The sequence below is a fragment of the Phyllobates terribilis genome, unplaced genomic scaffold (genome assembly GCF_046119375.1).
Source record: "Phyllobates terribilis strain yellow unplaced genomic scaffold, ASM4611937v1 Scaffold_482__1_contigs__length_1377538, whole genome shotgun sequence".
Lineage (NCBI taxonomy): Eukaryota > Metazoa > Chordata > Amphibia > Anura > Dendrobatidae > Phyllobates > Phyllobates terribilis.
In genome coordinates, this window is record NW_027363242.1 from 1,342,169 (window position 1) to 1,362,500 (window position 20,332).

Consider the following 20,332-nt stretch of genomic DNA (forward strand, 5'->3'; position numbering starts at 1 on the left):
GTGTAGACATTTGTGGCGGCGGGGACACAAAACTTTGCCACATTTCGGCCATACTGGTCTTGCCTTGTGCTGAGGCGCTGCTTCTGCTCCCTCTTTGTGCAGAGCTTACTCCACTGCCTCGACGCACTGAGCTGCTTTGTAAAGCACTAGCAGCACTGCTCTCGGTTGGAATGGAGAACATGATGGAATGCACCAGTGCGTCTTGGTACTCCCGCATTTTACGCTCCCGGTTCAACGGTGTTATGAGGCTTTGTAAGTTGTCCCGGTAGTGAGGATCTAGGAGGGTGGACACCCAATAATCAGCCGTGTTGAGAATGTGGGCGATGCGGCAGTCGTTTCTCAGGCAATGCAGCATGAAATCAACCATGTGCTGCAGACTGCCAACTGGCCAAGAAACGCTGTCCCCTGCTTGAGGCGTGATCTCTGCCTGCTCTGCATCACCCCACCCTCGCTCTAGATACTGACTACTAGAGCATTGTGTACCTCCCTCCTCTGGACAGATGTCTTCCTCATCCATTGACTCCTCCTCATCCTCCTCACAAAGTGTCCCCTGCCTAGGCCTTTGTGAGGAACCACGTTGCGCAGAGAAGCAGATGGCATTTGTGACTCCTCATCCTCCACCTCTTCCAAAACCTCGTCCCTTAGTGCTTGCAGTGTTTTTTCAAGCAGGCAGATAAGGGGGATAGTCATGCTGACTAGTGCATCATCTGCACTCGCCATCCGCGTGGAATAATCGAAGGCACGCAAAACGTGGCAAATGTCCTTCATAGAGGCCCACTCAGTGGTGGTGAAGTGTGAACGGCGCGCACTGCGACTTGTTTGCGCCTGCTGCAGCTGGTACTCCATTACTGCTGCCTGCTGCTCACACAACCTCTCCAACATATGTAACGTTGAATTCAACCTGGTGGGTAGGTCACATATGATGCGATGTTCCGGAAGACATAATCGGCGCTGCAGAGCTGCAATGCGTGATCTTGCATTGCTGGAACGCCGCAAGTGAGCGCACTCTATGCGGACCTTGTGAAGCAGTGCATCAAGATCCGGATAGTCCCTCAAAAAACTCTGCACGACCAAGTTGAGCACATGTGCCAGACATGGGATGTGAGTGAGGTTGCCTAGGCCCAGAGCTGCCACCAGATTTCGGCCATTGTCACACACTACCATGCCTGGCTGGAGATTCGCTGGCACAAACCACACGTCGCTCTGCTGTTTGATGGCATTCCAGAGCTTCTGCGCTGTGTGGCTTCGATTCCCCAAAGAAATTAATTTTAATACGGCCTGTTGACGTTTGGCCACGGCTGTGCTCATATTGGTCACCATAACAGGTAACCGTTCACGGGTCGATGTGGAGGTAGACCGTGACGGCTCCTGCAGCGCTGATTCAGAGGAACTGGAGTATGAGGAGGAGTCAATGTGTACAGACTGGATTCCTGCAATCCTTGGAGTTGGCAGAACATGTACAGCGCCACTCTCAAGATCTGTACCCGGCTCCACAACATTTACCCAATGGGCAGTGAGGGAAAGGTATCGTCCCTGTCCATGCTTACTGGTCCACGCATCGGTGGTCAGGTGGACCTTGCTACTGACGGCGTTTTGTAGCGCATGTTTAATTTTTCCCTCCACATGATGTTGCAGGGCAGGGACGGCTTGCCTGCTGAAATAAAATCGGCTGGGCACGTTGTATTGTGGGACTGCCAATGCCATAAAGTTACGGAATGTGTCAGTCTCCACCTGCCTGAATGATAGCATTTCAAGGGCCAGTAGTTTAGCAATGCCAGCATTCAGAGCTTGTGCTCGGGGGTGGTTTGCCGAGTATGGGCGCCTTTTCTCCCATGCCTGTGCTAACGATGGCTGTAGACTGGCCTGGGAGTGTGAGGATGACTGGGAAAGTGGTGCTTTGGGTGGAATTACACTGTGTCTCTGTACAACAGTGCCAGAGATTCTTCCATGGTGATCCTGTGAGGAAGCCGAACCAGCTGTGTGTGAGCTGGAGGAAGAGGCTACAACACGAGCTGAAGAGGTGGTAGGTGGCGCTGTAGGTTGGCCTAGGTCTTCAGTGTGTTTTTGTAACTCCACCACGTGCTTGGTCCGCACGTTTCCACATATTTGTGGTATTGAGGTTGCTGACACTTTTCCCTCTTTTCACCTTCTGATTACACAGCTTGCATTTGACAAAGCAAATGTCATCTGCAACTGTGTCAAAAAAGGACCAGGCACTGCAAGTCTTGGGAGCGCCCGCTTTGGATTTTGGAAGAGCCATGCTTCTAATGGGTGCCGAAGTGGAGGCTACAGGCAACCAAGTCTGCCCCCTCCCTCTCCCTCCTTTTTGGGCTGTTCGGGGAATCTCTTCCTCAGAGCTGCTTCCACCACCTTCCTGTCCCTCACGCCATGATGAGTCAAGGACCTCATCATCTACACCACCCTCTTCAAACAACTGCTTCTCCTGGGTAGTCTCGACAGCACAGTACGCACCAGAAAGTGGCACCTGAGTCTCATCATCAGATGCGTACTGAGGTGTGCTGCTGACCATAGGCACTGGCCCATCCGCCTCTTCAGATTCAGAGAGACAAAACGGTTGCGCATTACTGCATACTACCTCTTCTTCAAATTCTCGAATTCTGCTTGGCTGGCCCCCTCTTTCCAAGCCAAGAGATTCAGAGAACAGAAGTAGAGATGGCTCCTGTCCAGGGCTCTCTGACTGCCTGGGCAATTTGGCAGGTGGTGAAGAGACAGATGGGTGCTCTTCAGTGCTCAGGACCTCAGAGGATCTGGAACTAATTGAAGTCGATGCGTTAGCTGCCATCCATCCGACAACGGCTTCAATTTGGTCCTCCCGCAGCAGTGGGGTACGGCTAGCTCCTACAAAGCTGCGCATAAAGGACTGTTCCCTGGTAAAATTGGGGGATGCTGAGTCACTGGTGCCCGCAGCAGGCACAGAATCCCCACGTCCTCTCCCTGCAGGCACAGAATCATCACGTCCTCTCCCTGCAGAAACTCCACGCCCACGCCCACGACCACATGCCTTACTCCCTGCCTTCTTCATCTTGGTAGACTGATAAAGATAGGCAGAAAAGTACTAAGGGCTTAGTGTGCTTATTCCTGAACAGCTGCTAACAGGTATAAGAAACACTAATTTTATAAAGTGTGGACTAGACTTTAATATGAGCTAATGTGGACTACAGAACTGTAAAGTGGAGTGTTTGGTGAACTTTATTTAGGTTTTTTTGTCACAAAAAGACACTGGATGTGCCTAAAGATGTAATAACGATAGTATCACAAACTTTTTGTAGCTATTACAATGTAGGAAGGTAACCTACAATGCAATAGATGAGGCTGCAAAAAATAGGCTAATACTAATCTGGCTGGGGCTGCAGGGCCCAATGCTGCAGAAAGGCTCCTCTAACTACTCCTATATAGTGTGTTTGGAACCAATTTAGCTGAATACGGATGGAACCACCACACTAATAGGAGATATCAGGAAAAATTATGAATTGGTGACGCGCCCCCTGGGCCTGTGCTGCTGCTGCTGTGCAGGGGGAATACCCGGAGCCGGATCTGATAGGGGTAGTAGTCCTCGTGGCGGTGACCCGGTCCGTGCCCAGGGTGTCAAACCAAGTGGCAGAATTTTATAGATGTTATAGAGTTCGACTACGCCACCCGTTGATTGCGGCTATGAAGCCGCCGCTGCAGGGCAGACCGCTGAGGCCGGTGGTACGGTGGTGCAGCGTGGATGGTATAACCCCCAACGGGAGGGGTATAGCCTCAGGGCAGCTGGTGAGGCAGGGAGGAATGATGGTGGTAGTGGTAGTGTGGCAAGGAATCACTGAGACGTGCAGTTGCAGTTTTCACAGCTTTACTCACAGTTCTTTATCAGGTCACTTGTGCACAGTAAGGACCACCCGAGCCGTGCTGCGACCACCAGGTGAGGGACTCGGCTAACTCCCAGGCAATTCCGGAGCGTGGTCCAGGGCTCCCCTCTCTTCCTTTCTACTGGCCGTCCCCACCAGGGACCCACCTTTGTCCGGCTCCCTCGGGCCTTCTGGTGGCGAAACCTTTCCCGGCTCCCCTGACCCTATACGTGGTATGCCTTCCTGGTGGATATGGTGAGGGGTCGCGCCAAGGCTTGACCACGACCTCCGGTTCCTAGCTGAGGATAATTGGCCTCCACCAGTTTGGGATCCGGTACCCTGTTCTGCCAACCCTTCACCCGTTAACTCGTGGGATCTCAGGGTTCCCTCTCTTCTTGCGTCTCTGGGCCTTTCCTGGTGTTCCTGTTCCTCCTTCTTCTTCTTTCTCTCTCTCTCCCTGCCTCAGGCCTCCACTTCAGGCCTGGCTCTGGAGCTGGGCCCGGACTGAGCCACAGCTCCCTGTCAGCCCTCTCTGGCTGAGCTCCTCTCCTCTTCTCCTCCAGACTGCGCTGAACCGAACTGACTTAAGATGGTGCCCACCTTTTATACTCCCTTCTGACACCCGAGCCCAGGTGACCAGCACCCAATGGGCTCCTACCTATGCCCAGAGTCCCTCCCCTGTCTGCTCCTACACCACTGAGATATTCCTCCCCCCCTCCCACTCCAGCCAGGGACAGACGCTGTCGTACCTGCACATCTATCTGGTGGGAGTACCGTTGATCTGTCCCCCGGAAATGGGGTGAGTGTAGTGCATGCAGCTAACTGAGCTATGTTCCACACTCCATCCTTACCCGGGAGTGGAATACCGCACCTCTGGTTCGAGGTGCAATACCCCTGTAGCAGCCGAGTCCTCGGGGTGCTACATTCCCCCCTGGTAAATCACAGCACGTCCTCGGGCTGGAATAGAGCAAAACAATTAGACATACAAAAATTTTAAAGTGCACTCACATATAAAATATTAACTATGAACTCATCCCTTTATGGGAGGTACTCTTTTCTTTTTAAACGTTACAGGTATAAAACATTTTCCTATGACATTATAAAATATCTGGCTAATGCCACCGGAACTCTTTTGTAAAACATTATGCAAGACTTTGGCATTACTGTTTTAGCAGCATAATAAACTTTCTATTATAAGACATTTTCACATACAACGTTTTCAGAACATATTCTTGATTTCTGGCCACGGTGCAACTTGTGACCAGGTAAAGTGCAACAGTCACCAATTCCGTAGTAGAAAAACAGTTTCTTATAAAACCAGTAGGGGGCACTTTAAGAAGCGCAACTATTTACAGGGTGTTGACCGCTCTCAGTCCTCGGCCAGTGGGAATAGGGAATGGCTGCTCACAGTCCTCAGCCTGATTAGGGATTAGGGCACACAGGTAACAGTCCCTTTAATAACTCCATACTAGTCCCAACGGGGACCACACTCCAATTAGCAGCATGACAGGTACCCTTACGGGTAACTATATACAGTTTCAGTTACCGTTCATTAGTAACAATGTCCTCCTGCTCCTTCCTGAGGGTAGTCCTCAGACCCGTCCGGGTCCTCTTGGTCTTCCTCATACTGCATCTCCTCCTCAGTCAGCCGGTGTACGTGAAGGGCGTACGGTCCTTTAGCACACTGATGCCGGGTGAAGGCGACCACATCACCCGGGTAGAGGTCACGTCCGCGGTGTCCCTCCGGCAGGTGGCTCTCGACATCCCTGCGGGTGACAAAGACGTCGCCGGGAGTTCGGTGATCCCGGATAAAGCCCCAGCCATTCTCTAGCTGGAACTTTATTACAGTCCCGGTGGTGCGGGGGCCGTGGGCCGTACGGGGGTTTCGTCGGGCCCGGCGTTTCTGCTCCGCGCTTTGGGCCTGCAGCTGTTCCTCGCGGATTCGCCTCTCTCGCAGTTCTCTCCCAAAGACCTCCAGCTGTTGACGGCAGCACTCCTCACGCCGGGCTGCGTCTGCCCGGGTCTCCTTGGTGAACCCCATGAGGTCCTCACCGGTCGGATCCCATGCAAATTGGGCGTCCTCCAACGGGAGTGGAACAATTTTGGCGGGCGCCGGAGCCGGGATCAGGGGCTCACACAGGGGCCGTCCCTTCCGGAGTCGGGGGTTGACGTACTCCGGTGGCCACACGAAGGGCAGCCCGTCCGGGCTAGTATGCTGCGCGAAGAGATCTGCGCCCAGGGGTGGCACTGTGGAGGCAGAGGGCGCGGTGGGAACCGCGGCGCCCGGGGGTACTCGGCCTTGCGTCCAGGCCGGAGGCATCCTATTTGGGTCTAGGAATGGCACCTTTGGGGAAGAGGGCGCTGGCGGTGGCTGTGGCAGTGAAGCTCTCCTCTGTATCCGACATCCTCCTCCCCCCTAGTGGACCGTGGCCTACCTTGCGATGATCCTCTTCCGTAGGCCGCGGCTCCACAGTGGATCGTCAGGGTTGAGGACCTTCCGTCACGCTCCTGTGACGTCGGCGTCTGCTGGGCTCCTTCCAGGACCTTACGCAACGTCCGGACGTGAGGCGGAGCTTCAGTTCTCGCGGGCTTTCGGAGTCCACGCCCCTCTTCTTCCCGCGCGGCGTCCTCAAGATGGCGTCCAATGGCGGGAAAACTCCACGGATGACGGGAAGAAGGCAGAATATGGCGTCGGATGGCGGGAAAACTCCACGGATGGCGGGAAGAAGGCAGAAGATGGCGTCGGATGGCGGGAATCTTCACCACAGGTAAGTTTAACAGTCTTTTTCAGGCACGCAGTACCCGGTGGTTGCGGGCACGAAATCCTGCCGACTACGCCAAAGTTGACGCGCCCCCTGGGCCTGTGCTGCTGCTGCTGTGCAGGGGGAATACCCGGAGCCGGATCTGATAGGGGTAGTAGTCCTCGTGGCGGTGACCCGGTCCGTGCCCAGGGTGTCAAACCAAGTGGCAGAATTTTATAGATGTTATAGAGTTCGACTACGCCACCCGTTGATTGCGGCTATGAAGCCGCCGCTGCAGGGCAGACCGCTGAGGCTGGTGGTACGGTGGTGCAGAGTGGATGGTATAACCCCCAACGGGAGGGGTATAGCCTCAGGGCAGCTGGTGAGGCAGGGAGGAATGATGGTGGTAGTGGTAGTGTGGCAAGGAATCACTGAGACGTGCGGTTGCAGTTTTCACAGCTTTACTCACAGTTCTTTATCAGGTCACTTGTGCACAGTAAGGACCACCCGAGCCGTGCTGCGCCCACCAGGTGAGGGACTCGGCTAACTCCCAGGCAATTCCGGAGCGTGGTCCAGGGCTCCCCTCTCTTCCTTTCTACTGGCCGTCCCCACCAGGGACCCACCTTTGTCCGGCTCCCTCGGGCCTTCTGGTGGCGAAACCTTTCCCGGCTCCCCTGACCCTATACGTGGTATGCCTTCCTGGTGGATATGGTGAGGGGTCGCGCCAAGGCTTGACCACGACCTCCGGTTCCTGGCTGAGGATAATTGGCCTCCACCAGTTTGGGATCCGGTACCCTGTTCTGCCAACCCTTCACCCGTTAACTCGTGGGATCTCAGGGTTCCCTCTCTTCTTGCGTCTCTGGGCCTTTCCTGGTGTTCCTGTTCCTCCTTCTTCTTCTTTCTCTCTCTCTCCCTGCCTCAGGCCTCCACTTCAGGCCTGGCTCTGGAGCTGGGCCCGGACTGAGCCACAGCTCCCTGTCAGCCCTCTCTGGCTGAGCTCCTCTCCTCTTCTCCTCCAGACTGCGCTGAACCGAACTGACTTAAGATGGTGCCCACCTTTTATACTCCCTTCTGACACCCGAGCCCAGGTGACCAGCACCCAATGGGCTCCTACCTATGCCCAGAGTCCCTCCCCTGTCTGCTCCTACACCACTGAGATATTCCTCCCCCCCTCCCACTCCAGCCAGGGACAGACGCTGTCGTACCTGCACATCTATCTGGTGGGAGTACCGTTGATCTGTCCCCCGGAAATGGGGTGAGTGTAGTGCATGCAGCTAACTGAGCTATGTTCCACACTCCATCCTTACCCGGGAGTGGAATACCGCACCTCTGGTTCGAGGTGCAATACCCCTGTAGCAGCTGAGTCCTCGGGGTGCTACATTGGCAAAAAAGGACAATGTATGAGGCAGTGACACACACTGAGTGCACTACAACCAGACGTGGTTGAAGCACACCCTACAGCGTGAGCTGCACTCACACACCAGACCTTGCAGACAGCGGTGAACAGTACAGATGCAGGGCACTGTGCACTAGCGCTGCAAGACCAAAAAAATTTCTCTATCTACTCCTATATAGTGTGTTTGGAACCAATTTAGCTGAATACGGATGGAACCACCACACTAATAGGAGATATCAGGAAAAATTATGAATTGGCCAAAAAGGACAATGTATGAGGCAGTGACACACACTGAGTGCACTATAACCAGACGTGGCTGAAGCACACACTACAGGGTGAGCTGCACTCACACACAGAGACCTTGCAGAAAGCGGTGAACAGCACAGAGAACTGTGCACTAGCACTGCAAGGCACAGCGATTTATAAAGTAGCTTGGGTAAAGCAGAATAGACCAAATAGGTAGCTAAAACTGTCCCTCAGAACAACAGCGTCCTATCCCTAACTGAATTCACAGCAGAGTGAGCTGAAAATGGCGGCGGCGGCTTTTATAGTTCATCATGACATCATTTCAGCAGCCAATCACAGCCATGCCATTAGTTAAGATGCCTACATGCCTAACAGGATGTGCCCACACTTCTTAGGATCCTCATTGGCTGAATAAAATGAAAATGGCTCATTGCATTATGGGAACTTCCGATTCCGGTATACGATATTGCAAAAGTATCGGAATTAAGTATCGGAATTCCGATACCGCGAATATCGGCCGATACCCGATATTTCAGTATCGGAATGCTCAACACTAGTGATGACAATTTTGTATATTTTAATATAATTAATAAAATGATTTTTTTTAATAATTGTATTGTGTGTGTGCAATTTATAGGTTTAATAAGTTAGCAAGCTCACACTCCATGAGATACCTGTTCATCTTGTTATGAATTCATTTGAATTTTTATGTTTTTTTTATCTTGTGGCCTTGGATCGAACTCGGACGCTGCTGATAAAGGCCGGTGTTATATACAGAACACAGACAGTACCTGCCGATGCTTCTTCTCTATACACCCGCACCGTGACGGAACAGCATTTCCTGGGGCAAGAAGGGTTAACATCCAGGTTTCTGGTTTATAAAGGTAATTACTTACACATCAAACCTGTGTGGAGGAAATCGAGCAATAGGGAGAGATTTAGGATTGTTCCCCAATATTTAGGTTATACCCCAATATCTTCCGCCTCTGATCCACACAACAGTCTGGTGTCCGGCAGAGAAACATCGGAATTTTGCAGTAACAGATTCCATCATAAGTGAAATGGGAAATCGATGAAGGAAAAATGACCAAAAGTCAATGGCCGATATTTATCAAAGCTCCAATCTGATATCAGAAACTTATTCTCATCATTTTATCCTATTTATGTTAATTCACAGACTTTATTATACAGCTTAAGATGAAAAACAATGTTTGTCTTCAATGTGCCCTGGAAGAGGCGGATTTTCTCCACATTACCAGGAAATGCCCAAAGATAGAGAATTCATTGAATTGTTGGGGTAAATCTAAAGATTGAAGGAGCGCAGTGGTCTAATCCAACAACTGATCTTCATTGCTCCATTACTAATTGGGAATAAATGGTGATCACCGGAAAATTCATTTTTAAATTTTCTTCCCCAATTTTTTTTATTCTTCTTTTCTCATCTCTAAGAAACAACTTTTTTTTCAGGAGGTGATTATGGGATATAAACATTCAACAGGAAAAATATATAGTAACATTTATATCAATGGCTACTAATTTATAATTTATTGGAAAAATATATCCGTACATACTGCCCCCAAAAGAGCCTAAATGGCATCAGCCGGAGGGGGCTGTGCCTCTCTGAACTCAAAGATTGAACATTTGTTGTAAAATTTTACACTTTTTTGTGTCTTCATTTCCAAGCAGAATCTACAAAGAAGTATTTTCTTACATATCTGATATTAGATCAGATAAAAATGTTCTAAAAAATAAGGAAATGGCAAAAAGTAATCTTTAATTATAATGAAAAATATGGTGGGATTTATAGGAAGATGGAAACATGGCTGGCGACTTATCCCCGCACTTTGTAATACTATGTAAATCTTCTGTTCCTCGGAAGCAGAAACATCGGGTGGGGAAGGTGTTACATGACAACAAGTCTTCTATTCTCAGCAGAGTCCGGAGGGATCAGGAATATGGAGCCTCCTGCGGTGAGAAATCAGTGGAACAAGGGGGTCTTCATAGGGGGAGATTAGGGTCAATCACATTGTAACTAATGTAAATACACAGCAGCCGGAGCAGAAGACGACCGGAGCCGGACAGGGAGATCTTACACAGAAAATAATCACAGCTTTACTGTTACCATTGTCATATAGAATTCAATAATCCATAGTTGTTGTAAGGAATCCGGCAAATCAGATTCTGGTGAAGCTACAGAAAAATTATCATTCAAGGACTTTTTTCCACAGGTTTTTAAAAAACCTCACATCAAGCAAAGGTTCCCAATCATGGCTACAAAAGTGCAGAAATCACAGGGTCAATGAGAATTCGCACAGTTATCTCTTATCGTATTTGTTATTAGAACATAATGTAAAAAAATTCTACTTGAGTAAACAGCAGAAAAAAGAAAAAACAAGTGTTCAAATGATATGAATTTAGGTGAGGAATCTTTAAGAAGAGTAAAACTTTCACCATCAGAGTTTTCACAGATTTTGCTTTGCTGATGAATGGGATGAGATCCATCTGTACATTTCTTTTGAACTTTGCATTACTTTAAAAATTGGAAAATGAACTTTTCACTCTGTTCTTGTGAACATTAGAGCAGGTATGAATAATGCACATTTAAGCATATCTCAGAGACTAGAGCCCCCCCGTACACATTACACTATTGTCGGCCAAACTCTCTGAAACTGATAGGTGCCACCAGCACTAAGGTGTATGGGAGATCGGCCAGTTGATTGTCGGGGGGAGATGTTCATCAGACATGTCTGATTTTGGACTTTCGTCTGCATTGTTCTCCTAGAAATAAAATTCTGGCAGAGATGTCTGTTGGTCGCTTTCTCATAGAGAAGACAGGAGTGCTCGGCCAGTGTATGAGAGAGACAACCGACTCGGCTTTCACCTGAAAGATCGACCAAAGCATCGTCTTTAGGGTCCCTCAGGATTCCAGTTTTTGGTCATATAAGATAAAAGCAGGCCAAAATGTCCAATTTCAGTACTAACAACTTATCAAACAACTGAGGAATGATCATTCGGCAACCCACCTTTGACTTGTGTATGGAGGACTTCAGAGTGGTCAACACAATAGTAATAATGATCAAAGTTTGTCATTATGGATGACAATAATCACCAGCTGGCTGTAATCTCCTCAATTTATACACTTGGAAAACGTTATTAAGATTAAATAATAAAACCGCGTCATGCAAAAATTATGGAAAGTGGAATCCATGAAATTTATCAACTTAATCTAGGGAAAGACAAACATCCCAAAATGTTTGTGCAAATGAGGTCTCACAAGATAAAACGATATGTACATAGTTACATAGGCTGAAAAAAGAATCAGGTCCATCAAGTTGAATGAATCGCGTAAATTCAAGCTTCTTTAGAGGGGTCTAGGGGATCAATCTTTAGTAACACCCTCCCCCCTGATATTAGCCACAGGAAATAGTCCACTATAAGGTTGGGGGTAACCACTCACATGGTCAATGAGTCTATTCCCTCACTGTATAAATATGAGTAAGTGTGTGCCGCTAAATAATACAGACGTCTACTGATGGGTGAACAAGGAACTTACAAAATAAAAAAATAAGGAAATGGCGCAAATCATAAACCACCAGCGCACTTTCCATATATACGTATAGAGAGACAGTAATTGATATATGAAAAGTATAAATTATACAAAAAAAAACAGTAAAAGCATATGTTATCCAATAGATATCAGTCATCGTAATCCTGCATCCAAAGTGCCCCACTGTGGAAACCCCCCACTAACAATCTAATGCACCTGAATAATGATAATGAGATAAAGACAAAAGTAAGAAGTGTAAAACCTATAAATATATTCATCAGAATACATGGAATAATGGGTTGGAGTGGGAAAAGCCATAATTATCAATGTGGAAGATAATATTTTACTGGATTATTTAAAATATATATTTAAGAGAAATGATTGGTAATTTGGTCTGTATGTGACTTTATACAAACTCGCAAAAAGTAAGATCTTCAGGCAAGGCTTAAAATGTTGTCCCTATAGACAGTCTATTTCATTCTAGGCCTCAGCATTATCTATGCGGCCGGTGATTAACACACAAGGGGCCACATGGTATACACAATATATACATGGTAAACATGACAAAAGATATTTTAACGATGGATCACACCCAAGGACTGAAACTTTGTGTATTCATACTGCTATTGTCTTTAAGGATCTAGGTCTTCATATAGCAGTTGAGATGTTACCAGCAGTGGGCTCCATCTTGTTTTGGGGGTATTAACATAACAAAGCCTGAGGTGCGGTGATCAGCACTTATCAAGGCTCCTTCAATGGTCCAGGGTCACATCAGATCTAATACTGGCATCTGTGAAGACATCTGTGAGACATTAACTCAGAAGTCCAAACCAAGGAGACCTTCAATATGCCAACACCGGACATGTTCAGTATTGAGCACATGGAGATGGACTCCAACGTGGTCAGTGGTCAAGGAGAGGAGAAAAATGAACAGTGTGACCCAGACATGACACCAGGTCTGGAGGAGAAAACCTGTGGGAAGAAGAATTACCAGCGATACCCCAAACCTCCATACACTTACCTGGCCATGATTGCGCTGGTAATACAAATATCCCCGGACAAGAAGCTGAAGCTGTCGCAGGTAAGAGAACGATGTTATAAAGGAATAGGTTAGTGGGAGATGGACTTAGGACACAACAAATCTTTTAAGGCTGTACTTCTACTGAGTGGTCTTCTAACAATTTGTAGTAAAGGAGAATTCACAATAAAAGCGGTTCACTATTATTAATACATTTACAAAACTGAATGTTGGTTATTTTTTGTCTTTTTAGATTTTAGAGAAGATCAGTGAATTTTTCCCAATCTTCAATGGAGAATATAAAGGTTGGAAAGACTCCGTCAGACACAACCTGTCCTCTAACGACTGCTTCAGAAAGGTGAGGACTCCGTGTGGTCATTTATTGGGGTGACTCTCTTCTAATGAACGTTGGGTTTTTGCATATAAGGGGAGATTTCTTTATATTGTAAGATGTATTCATCTATAAGATGGTGGAAAACATCGAAATGTCAGGTTTCTAATACAAGTTCAAAAGAAAATTGTTGCATTTTACCATTAGATCAGATCTCTTTCTGGACACTTTTCAACTCTGATACAAAAAGTAATTTCACCATAATAACATTAGCGGATTCCAGGTTCTCCTCCATAAACCTCATCACACACAGCGCTGTATGTCTCCTCCTATTTATAACCTCAGTAACAGTTTCCAGCTCATGAATCTCATCTGCTTAATTTTAGTTGTTTTATTATTACATTATTTTTTTGTAACAATTTCACATTATTAGAAGTTATCGCTTTGCTACATAGTTTCTGACAAGCCATATCCCATTCATAATATAATTGATAAATGCCCCCTCACCCTAAAGACCCATATAAAAACACCCAAAGTTCCCAGACTTTTGTATCCCGAGGTGATTATTCCCTAATTTCTAGAGAAATTTTCCTCCATTATCCACCCATCCCCCGATCAAAGCTTTCATCCTACTGAAGGCACAGATATTACATTAAATATGTAGATGATACAAGTGTGATCCTCGTAGTAAAAGAAGAGACAACCTATTGTATGTACCTTTTCTACATGACTATCTATGTACACGCCCTGGAGCAACCCTCCATATATCCCATATAGCCACTATTCCCACATACAAAGTTTCACATAATTTCTTCTCTATGACCCCTATATACAGTAATAAGTTTCGTGAATTTAAATTTTACTTGAATCATTATCTAAATTTATTTCATTTTTATTTCAGGTGCTGAAGGATCCACACAATACTCAGGCCAAAGGGAACTTCTGGACAGTGGATGTGAGTCAGATCCCTCATGATGCCATGAAGATCCAGAACACTGCGGTCAACAGGCAGGACATCTATGCACCTGACCTGGCCCCCTACATCCTTCATGGACATCCCTACAGGCCTTTGGCTTACAACCTTCATCCTCTTCCAACCATGGAGCCCAACAGACCAGACCAGGAAGCTGCTGCTCCGTCCACCTCTTCTTCTCCAGACCCCGCATCCTGTTTTCCATTGATCTTGTGGAATCTTCCTACAGCTTATTCAAGATGTGTTGCTCCCAATGTAGTTGCCCCTCCCAGTGTACACCCGCTTGTCCTTTATCCCAACTTCCCATCCATACCCCAGTATAACTATCCATCACCATCTTATTCCAATCCCTCCTTCACATCTTGTTCTAATCCTTCTGTCCAAAACCTCCCCAGCCTGGGACCACAATTACCCCTCCCCCTACGACCCCTGGAATTTAATCACCCTCCTATAGTTTTCCCACCCAACAGAACGGTGTTTGAAATCCCAGGATACATGACTCGAGCTGGGAATATTCCCTGTCAAGGTCCATGAAGGGAACACCAAGGACATAGCTCAATCTTCTCCGGCTTTTGTAAATAGTTCATTTGTGTTTGTTATTTTACTCTTAATAAACTGCTTTTCACTATAAAAATTATTATCCTGGTTCTTTATATGTAAATGTGTAAAGCTTCCCCATGAAAATTAACTTTCTATTCGCCAAGTATCTCTGTAAGATTCCAGTTTTAGTAATTAGAGATCGTCAAACCCAAACGGTAAAGTGCCCGTGGAAGCCCATGGTACTGTTCAGCATCCCGAACAAAGTTTGTTCAAGGGCAGCAGCACAGCCAATCAACAAGCTTTGCTGGTGTGGGCACTTCCAGCTCAATCACAGCTATGTCACGTATTGGCCTGGCTGTGATTGGCTGGGGCACACTGTGTAAAAAAAACAAATAAAAAAAAACAAACATACGGTCCCCGCTATTTTTCCTAAGCAGCAACAGCAAAGCTGATAGCTGTGAGCTGTAGCCCCCAGCTGTCTGTTTTATATTGGCTGGTTATCAAAAACAGAGGGGTACCATGCCATTTTTTTTTAATTATTTAAAAAAATAATTTAAAAAAATGGCGTGGGGTCCCCCCATTTTTGACAACCAGCCAAGATAAAAGCAGACAGCTGGGGGCTGGTATTCTCAGACTGGGAAGGGGCCATGGATATTGGCCCTCCCCAGCCTAAAAATAGCTGCCCGCAACCGCCCCAGAAGAGGTGCATCCAATAAATGTGCAAATTTGGGCGCTTTGCCCTGCTCTTCTTCTCACTTGCCCTGGCACAGTGACAAGTGGGGTAATATTTGTGGGGTTGATATCAGCTTTGTAATGTCAGCTGACACCAAGCGCAGGGGTTATTAATGGAGAGGCATCTATAAAACACCCCCATTACTAATCCCGTTTTGAAAATTAAATAAAGACACAGGAAAAAGTCTTTCATTTGAAATAGACACTCTCCATCCTCTTTTACCCATTTATTACTGTAAAATTTTAAATAATAAAACACCATAGTTTTCATCTGTCCGCCGATAATCCTTATGTCCCACGAAGAGGCCAACTCTGTTTCATCTGGATTGCATGGCTGAGCGGTTGTATGATGCGACTTCTCAGCCGTGAATCCAGGAGATACTGAGCTGAGCCTGAGAACGCTGCTCCAGTGCTGAGCAGTGATATCAATAGGATGATTGGAGTTCATAGCCGATGAACTCCAGTCACCTCACTGATGTCACTGCTTGGCACGGAAACTGCGTACTCAGTTCTCACTCAGAACTCCTGTTTCTACTGCAAGTTATTCCTCGGATATCTGTTGTTATTCACTAGTACAATATGTAACCTAGTATTTATTTACTTGGGTTTCTTAGCTGTCTGCTGATATCTTCTACTATACTTTGCCTTGGTCTTGCTTCATTCGTTATGTACTTTTCATGCTGAAACTAACCTAGCTTAGTTTGCGGTGCCATTCATAGGTCATTTTGTGTATTTTACCCTAGTACATCCTATTTTTACTTTAAATATGTTAAAATAAAGTTTAGTAATTTTATAATTTACAAGTGCACATTTTTTATGTGCTGTTATACTCCCTTCTGCACTGAACTCTTTAGTTGTTGCTAAACAATAGATTTACCTTACAGTTATACTTAAATAATTTACCTTTGCTGATAACTCGCATATGTAAGGCATCCTGCGTAGAGCTATGCAGAGTACATCAGGTTGTAATATGTACCGCATTTTGTGGACTATAAGACACACCAAAATTTTGGGTAGGAATATAGGGAAAACAATTTTTTAAAATAAAATAGTGGTGTGTCTTATAGTCCAATTTTACGGAAGATTTCTGGGGGGAGGGGGCAGGGTGGCTGCGATGGAGCAGGGTCACAGGAGGCAGGGGCACCGCTGCAGGAGGCCAGCGGCAGCAGAAGTAGGGTGATGCAACGGGTCACGGGCTGGGAGTAGAGGGTGCCCCGGCAGTGGGCTTCAGGAAAATAGCCGCCGGAGGTAAATATCTCGTCTCCAGAGACCTCAAATCAGCACATGCACCGCCTCCGGCATCCAATTTCCTAAAGCCAAATGGGAAAGGGATTCTGCTCACCGCTGACATTTTATGAAACCCCAGGTCCACAGCCTCATATCGCCAGGACACCCCCTCCTCCAAGCCCGGGACCTGCAGCAGCGCCCCTCTCCTGCAGCAGCGCCCCTCTCCTGCAGCAGCGCCCCTCTCCTGCAGCAGCTCCCCTCTCCTGCAGCAGCGACCCTCTCCTGCAGCAGCACCCTTCTCCTGCAGCAGCGCCCCTCTCCTGCAGCAGCACCCCTCTCCTGCAGCAGCGACCCTCTCCTGCGGCAGCGCCCCTCTTCTGCAGCAGCACCCCTCTCCTGCAGCAGCGCCCCTCTCCTGCAGCAGCGACCCTCTCCTGCAGCAGCACCCCTCTCCTGCAGCAGCGCCTCTCTCCTGCAGCAGCGACCCTGCCTCCTGTGACCCCGATCCACAGCAGCATGTAAATTACATTTGGATTATAAGACGCAGCCCATTTTCCTTTGGGAGGGGGTGTGTGTGTGTGTGTGGGGGGGAGTGTGTCTTCTACTTTACACAACATAACGTATTTTTCGGATTATATCAGGTTGTCATATCCAAGTTATTCAGTCGTGCAATCAATTAGAGCAAGTCACACTTTTAAACAGTCTTTTATACACAGGCCAGGTTTGTCGAGGGATGGGGAAACACTCAAAAATGGTGTATTTTCTTATCCCCTTCTGTAACACTTTATGGCCTTCCATTCTTCCCAGATCGGGGGGACCTCTCTAGGGAAATGTTGCCCTGGTACGATATGAGCACCTTCTGTTCCAGAGGTACTGGGACCCTCCCTTCCTTACTTCCAAATATGAGGTCCTTGATCACTACCTCCTGTAACTGAAGGAAGGTCCCGGTCTGGCCTGCACATCATGATCGCACGTTGGCGTCATACAATACCATCTGTACAATGTGCATGCTCGGCTTTTTGTACCACACCGTAGCTTTCCGCATGACACTGTAGGGCTGGAGGACTTGGTCAGAGAGATCCGCTCCGCCTCCCCCCCCCCACCATGTTCTTATGGTACCCCAGGACACAGTCTGGCTCAGGGATCTGTGTAGGGGTACCTCGCACAGCGGTGGTGGTGCTGCCATCACTATGTACAGGAATAATTGGTGGATTTTCTGCGCTGCTGGAGAGCAATAAGATCCATGACACACATGAATGCGGTTTTATTATCGACGCGTTTTGAAGTTGGCACAATTCTTCCTTAGGCTATAACCACATGTCACATATGGTTACATCCTGCCAACTTCGAAACTAGTCGATAATAAAGCCATATTCATTACAGTCTGTATCATGGATCTTATTGCTATTCACCATCTCCAGCAGTGTGAGTACTCGCCCTTTCTGAGCAGCTGCACAAATAGCGACCTCGGGAGGCCTCCCTGGTGCCTGCGCCCGGTACTGCAGGCTGCGGTAGATCCGGCAGAGAGGGATCTGAAGAGTGAGATGCTGGTGTAGAAGTTATCCACGTAGAGATGATAACCCTGATCTAGCAGTGGGTGCAACAAATCCCTCTCACTCCCAGTACAGGGGGGCATTCAGGGAGTTCAGTCCAGGTGTCCCTTCCTTCATCAACCCTAAACCTGTGAGTGCACCCTGAGATACAAGCTGTGCGAGTACATTTTATTCCTGTACCTGGCCCTCTACTGAGCAGGTATTGCAGGAATTTGAGCCTCTCTCTTGGAATGTATTAGGGACTCATCTACACAGATGTCCCTTTGGGGAACGTACACCTCTGCAAGTTTGTTACTGACGTGATCAATGACTGGCAAATTTTGAAAAGTTGGGTTAGTCTCAGGGTGGAGACTGTGCATGATTGTTGTAGTGCAAAAATCTGTGGCTGGCCTCAATGTCGGGTTATAGCCATACGGAAAACTAGAATATTACATAAAACATCAACACTCAGATATTACCGAACTTCTGGCTTCTTCACTAAGGAAAAGGCCCCAAAACAATTTCTAAGGGGTCCAATTAACATATGACGATGTGGGGTTTTGAGCAAGAAATTATTGGGTGTATAAATTTCTCGAAGCCACCATGAGGTTTACGAAATTCTTAGAAAAAGAATTTGAAAGTCAATTTCTGTGAGGCTGGTAGTGTCAAATCGTATCCCTGATCGAACCCCAAAATCAGGAATCTGAGGCTCATTTTTCAGGCAGTGTGGTCCGTGGAGGGTTAAGAGGGGGTGTCACTAATAGTGGGTGCTGGCTCATTTACTGTCCTGGTGCATCTGCATGGGGGTTCGGTATCACTGGGGTTAGAAAAAAAATAAACTAACATGTAAGTCGTGTACCGGGAGTGTTCAGGACACGGCGGAGCCACGGGCGAGAAAACAAACTCTTACACAGTTTGATCTCAAAAGGAATTATTTCACTTGTTTAAGTGTATATTTCCACCCAGACAATACAAAAACATTTAAACATTATGCAAACATTAGTCACCAGCTTGGACCTCAGTGCTATACAGCGCGGCACCTAAGCAATCTGTATTTAATGTTTTTTTCTATAGATTTGCCTGCAGGCGTACCTGTCTAAACTGGCCGCCTATTACCGTTTTACACCCTAAGAATTGGTTTAATTATATGCGTGTAATGTCCAGGCTAGCCTGCGGTACAACACTGAGGTTTCACAATCTTACAAATATTTCCTATATTTCCCCAACCCAAATTTCCCTTTCCCTTCTCATAGTGTTTACAGAGGAATAGAAAAAACTGTCCTGTACTTCAAAAACAAGAAATAGGTGTGAACAGGTGCTTACTAGCAGCAGCTACCTCCATATAGAACTAACAAACAAAGCAGCACACCAACGCTAAAGGTCCCGTCACACTAAGCGACGCTACAGCGATCCCGACAACGATACGACCTGTCAGGGATCGTTGCTGCGTCGCTATGTGATCGCTGGTGAGATGTCAAACAGTCAGATCTTCCCAACGACGCAGCAACGATGCGGCGACCCGTAACGTTCTGTATAACGATGCACGCCTATGTGTTTCTGTGTCTGAGTCATCAACAAGGTCATTGGTAAGGTGTCAAACACACTGATGCATGCTACCCAGCGGGGCCTCAACGATCAAAGAAATGTCCAGACCATTCCGACACGACCAGCGATCTCACAGCAGAGGCCTGGTCGCTGCTAAGTGTCAAACATAGCGAGATCGCTGCTGAGGTCGCGGTTGTGTCACAAAACTTGTGACTCAGCAGCGATCTCGCTTAGTGTGACGGGGGCTTAAGTAGGCGAAGATGAAATATATGAAATGTGAATAGCATTACTGCTGTAGAAAAATAGAAATAAATTAGAAATCTTAGCGCATAAATTGGCCAAATTCATGTGTACCTGGCAGCCGCGATAAGGAGTTTCTCAAAAAAAAAAAAACAGGACCCTATCAATGTGAACTCCTCTCAAAGTGACTGTCTGCGTGTGTGTGGTGTGTGTGTGTGTGTGGTGTGTGTGTGGTGTGGGTGGTGTGTGTGGTGTCTCTGCGGTGTGTGTGTGGTGTGTGTGTGGTGTGTCTGCGTGTGTGTGGTGTGTGTGTGGTGTGTGCGTGTGTGTGTGTGGTGTGTGGTGTGTGTGTGGTGTGGTGTGTGTGTGTGTGTGGTGTGGTGTGTGGTGTGTGTGTGTGGTGTGTGTGTGGTGTG

General features: G+C 47.4%; 1 protein-coding gene across 1 annotated transcript; it reads left to right on the forward strand.

The window, feature by feature from the left end:
* The first annotated feature begins 10,050 nt into the window (after positions 1–10,050).
* LOC141229501 (forkhead activin signal transducer 3-like) lies at positions 10,051–14,634 on the forward strand. The gene is made up of 5 exons (XM_073667485.1): positions 10,051–10,201; positions 10,601–10,626; positions 12,761–12,859; positions 13,050–13,154; positions 14,029–14,634. Exons 1-5 carry the CDS (start codon positions 10,051–10,053, stop codon positions 14,632–14,634), a joined length of 987 nt encoding a protein of 328 aa, XP_073523586.1.
* Positions 14,635–20,332: the final 5,698 nt, after the last annotated feature.

What these genes read in the sequence shown, in the direction of transcription:
- LOC141229501 (XM_073667485.1), top strand. Translation starts at nt 10,051, where the DNA reads ATGGCTGGCGACTTATCCCCGCACTTTGTAATACTATGTAAATCTTCT. An exon ending in GGAATATGGAGCCTCCTGCG is followed by an intron (nt 10,202 to 10,600) that starts GTGAGAAATCAG and finishes ATTCTACTTGAG; the next exon opens with TAAACAGCAGAAAAAAGAAA. An exon ending in CTAACGACTGCTTCAGAAAG is followed by an intron (nt 13,155 to 14,028) that starts GTGAGGACTCCG and finishes TTTTTATTTCAG; the next exon opens with GTGCTGAAGGATCCACACAA.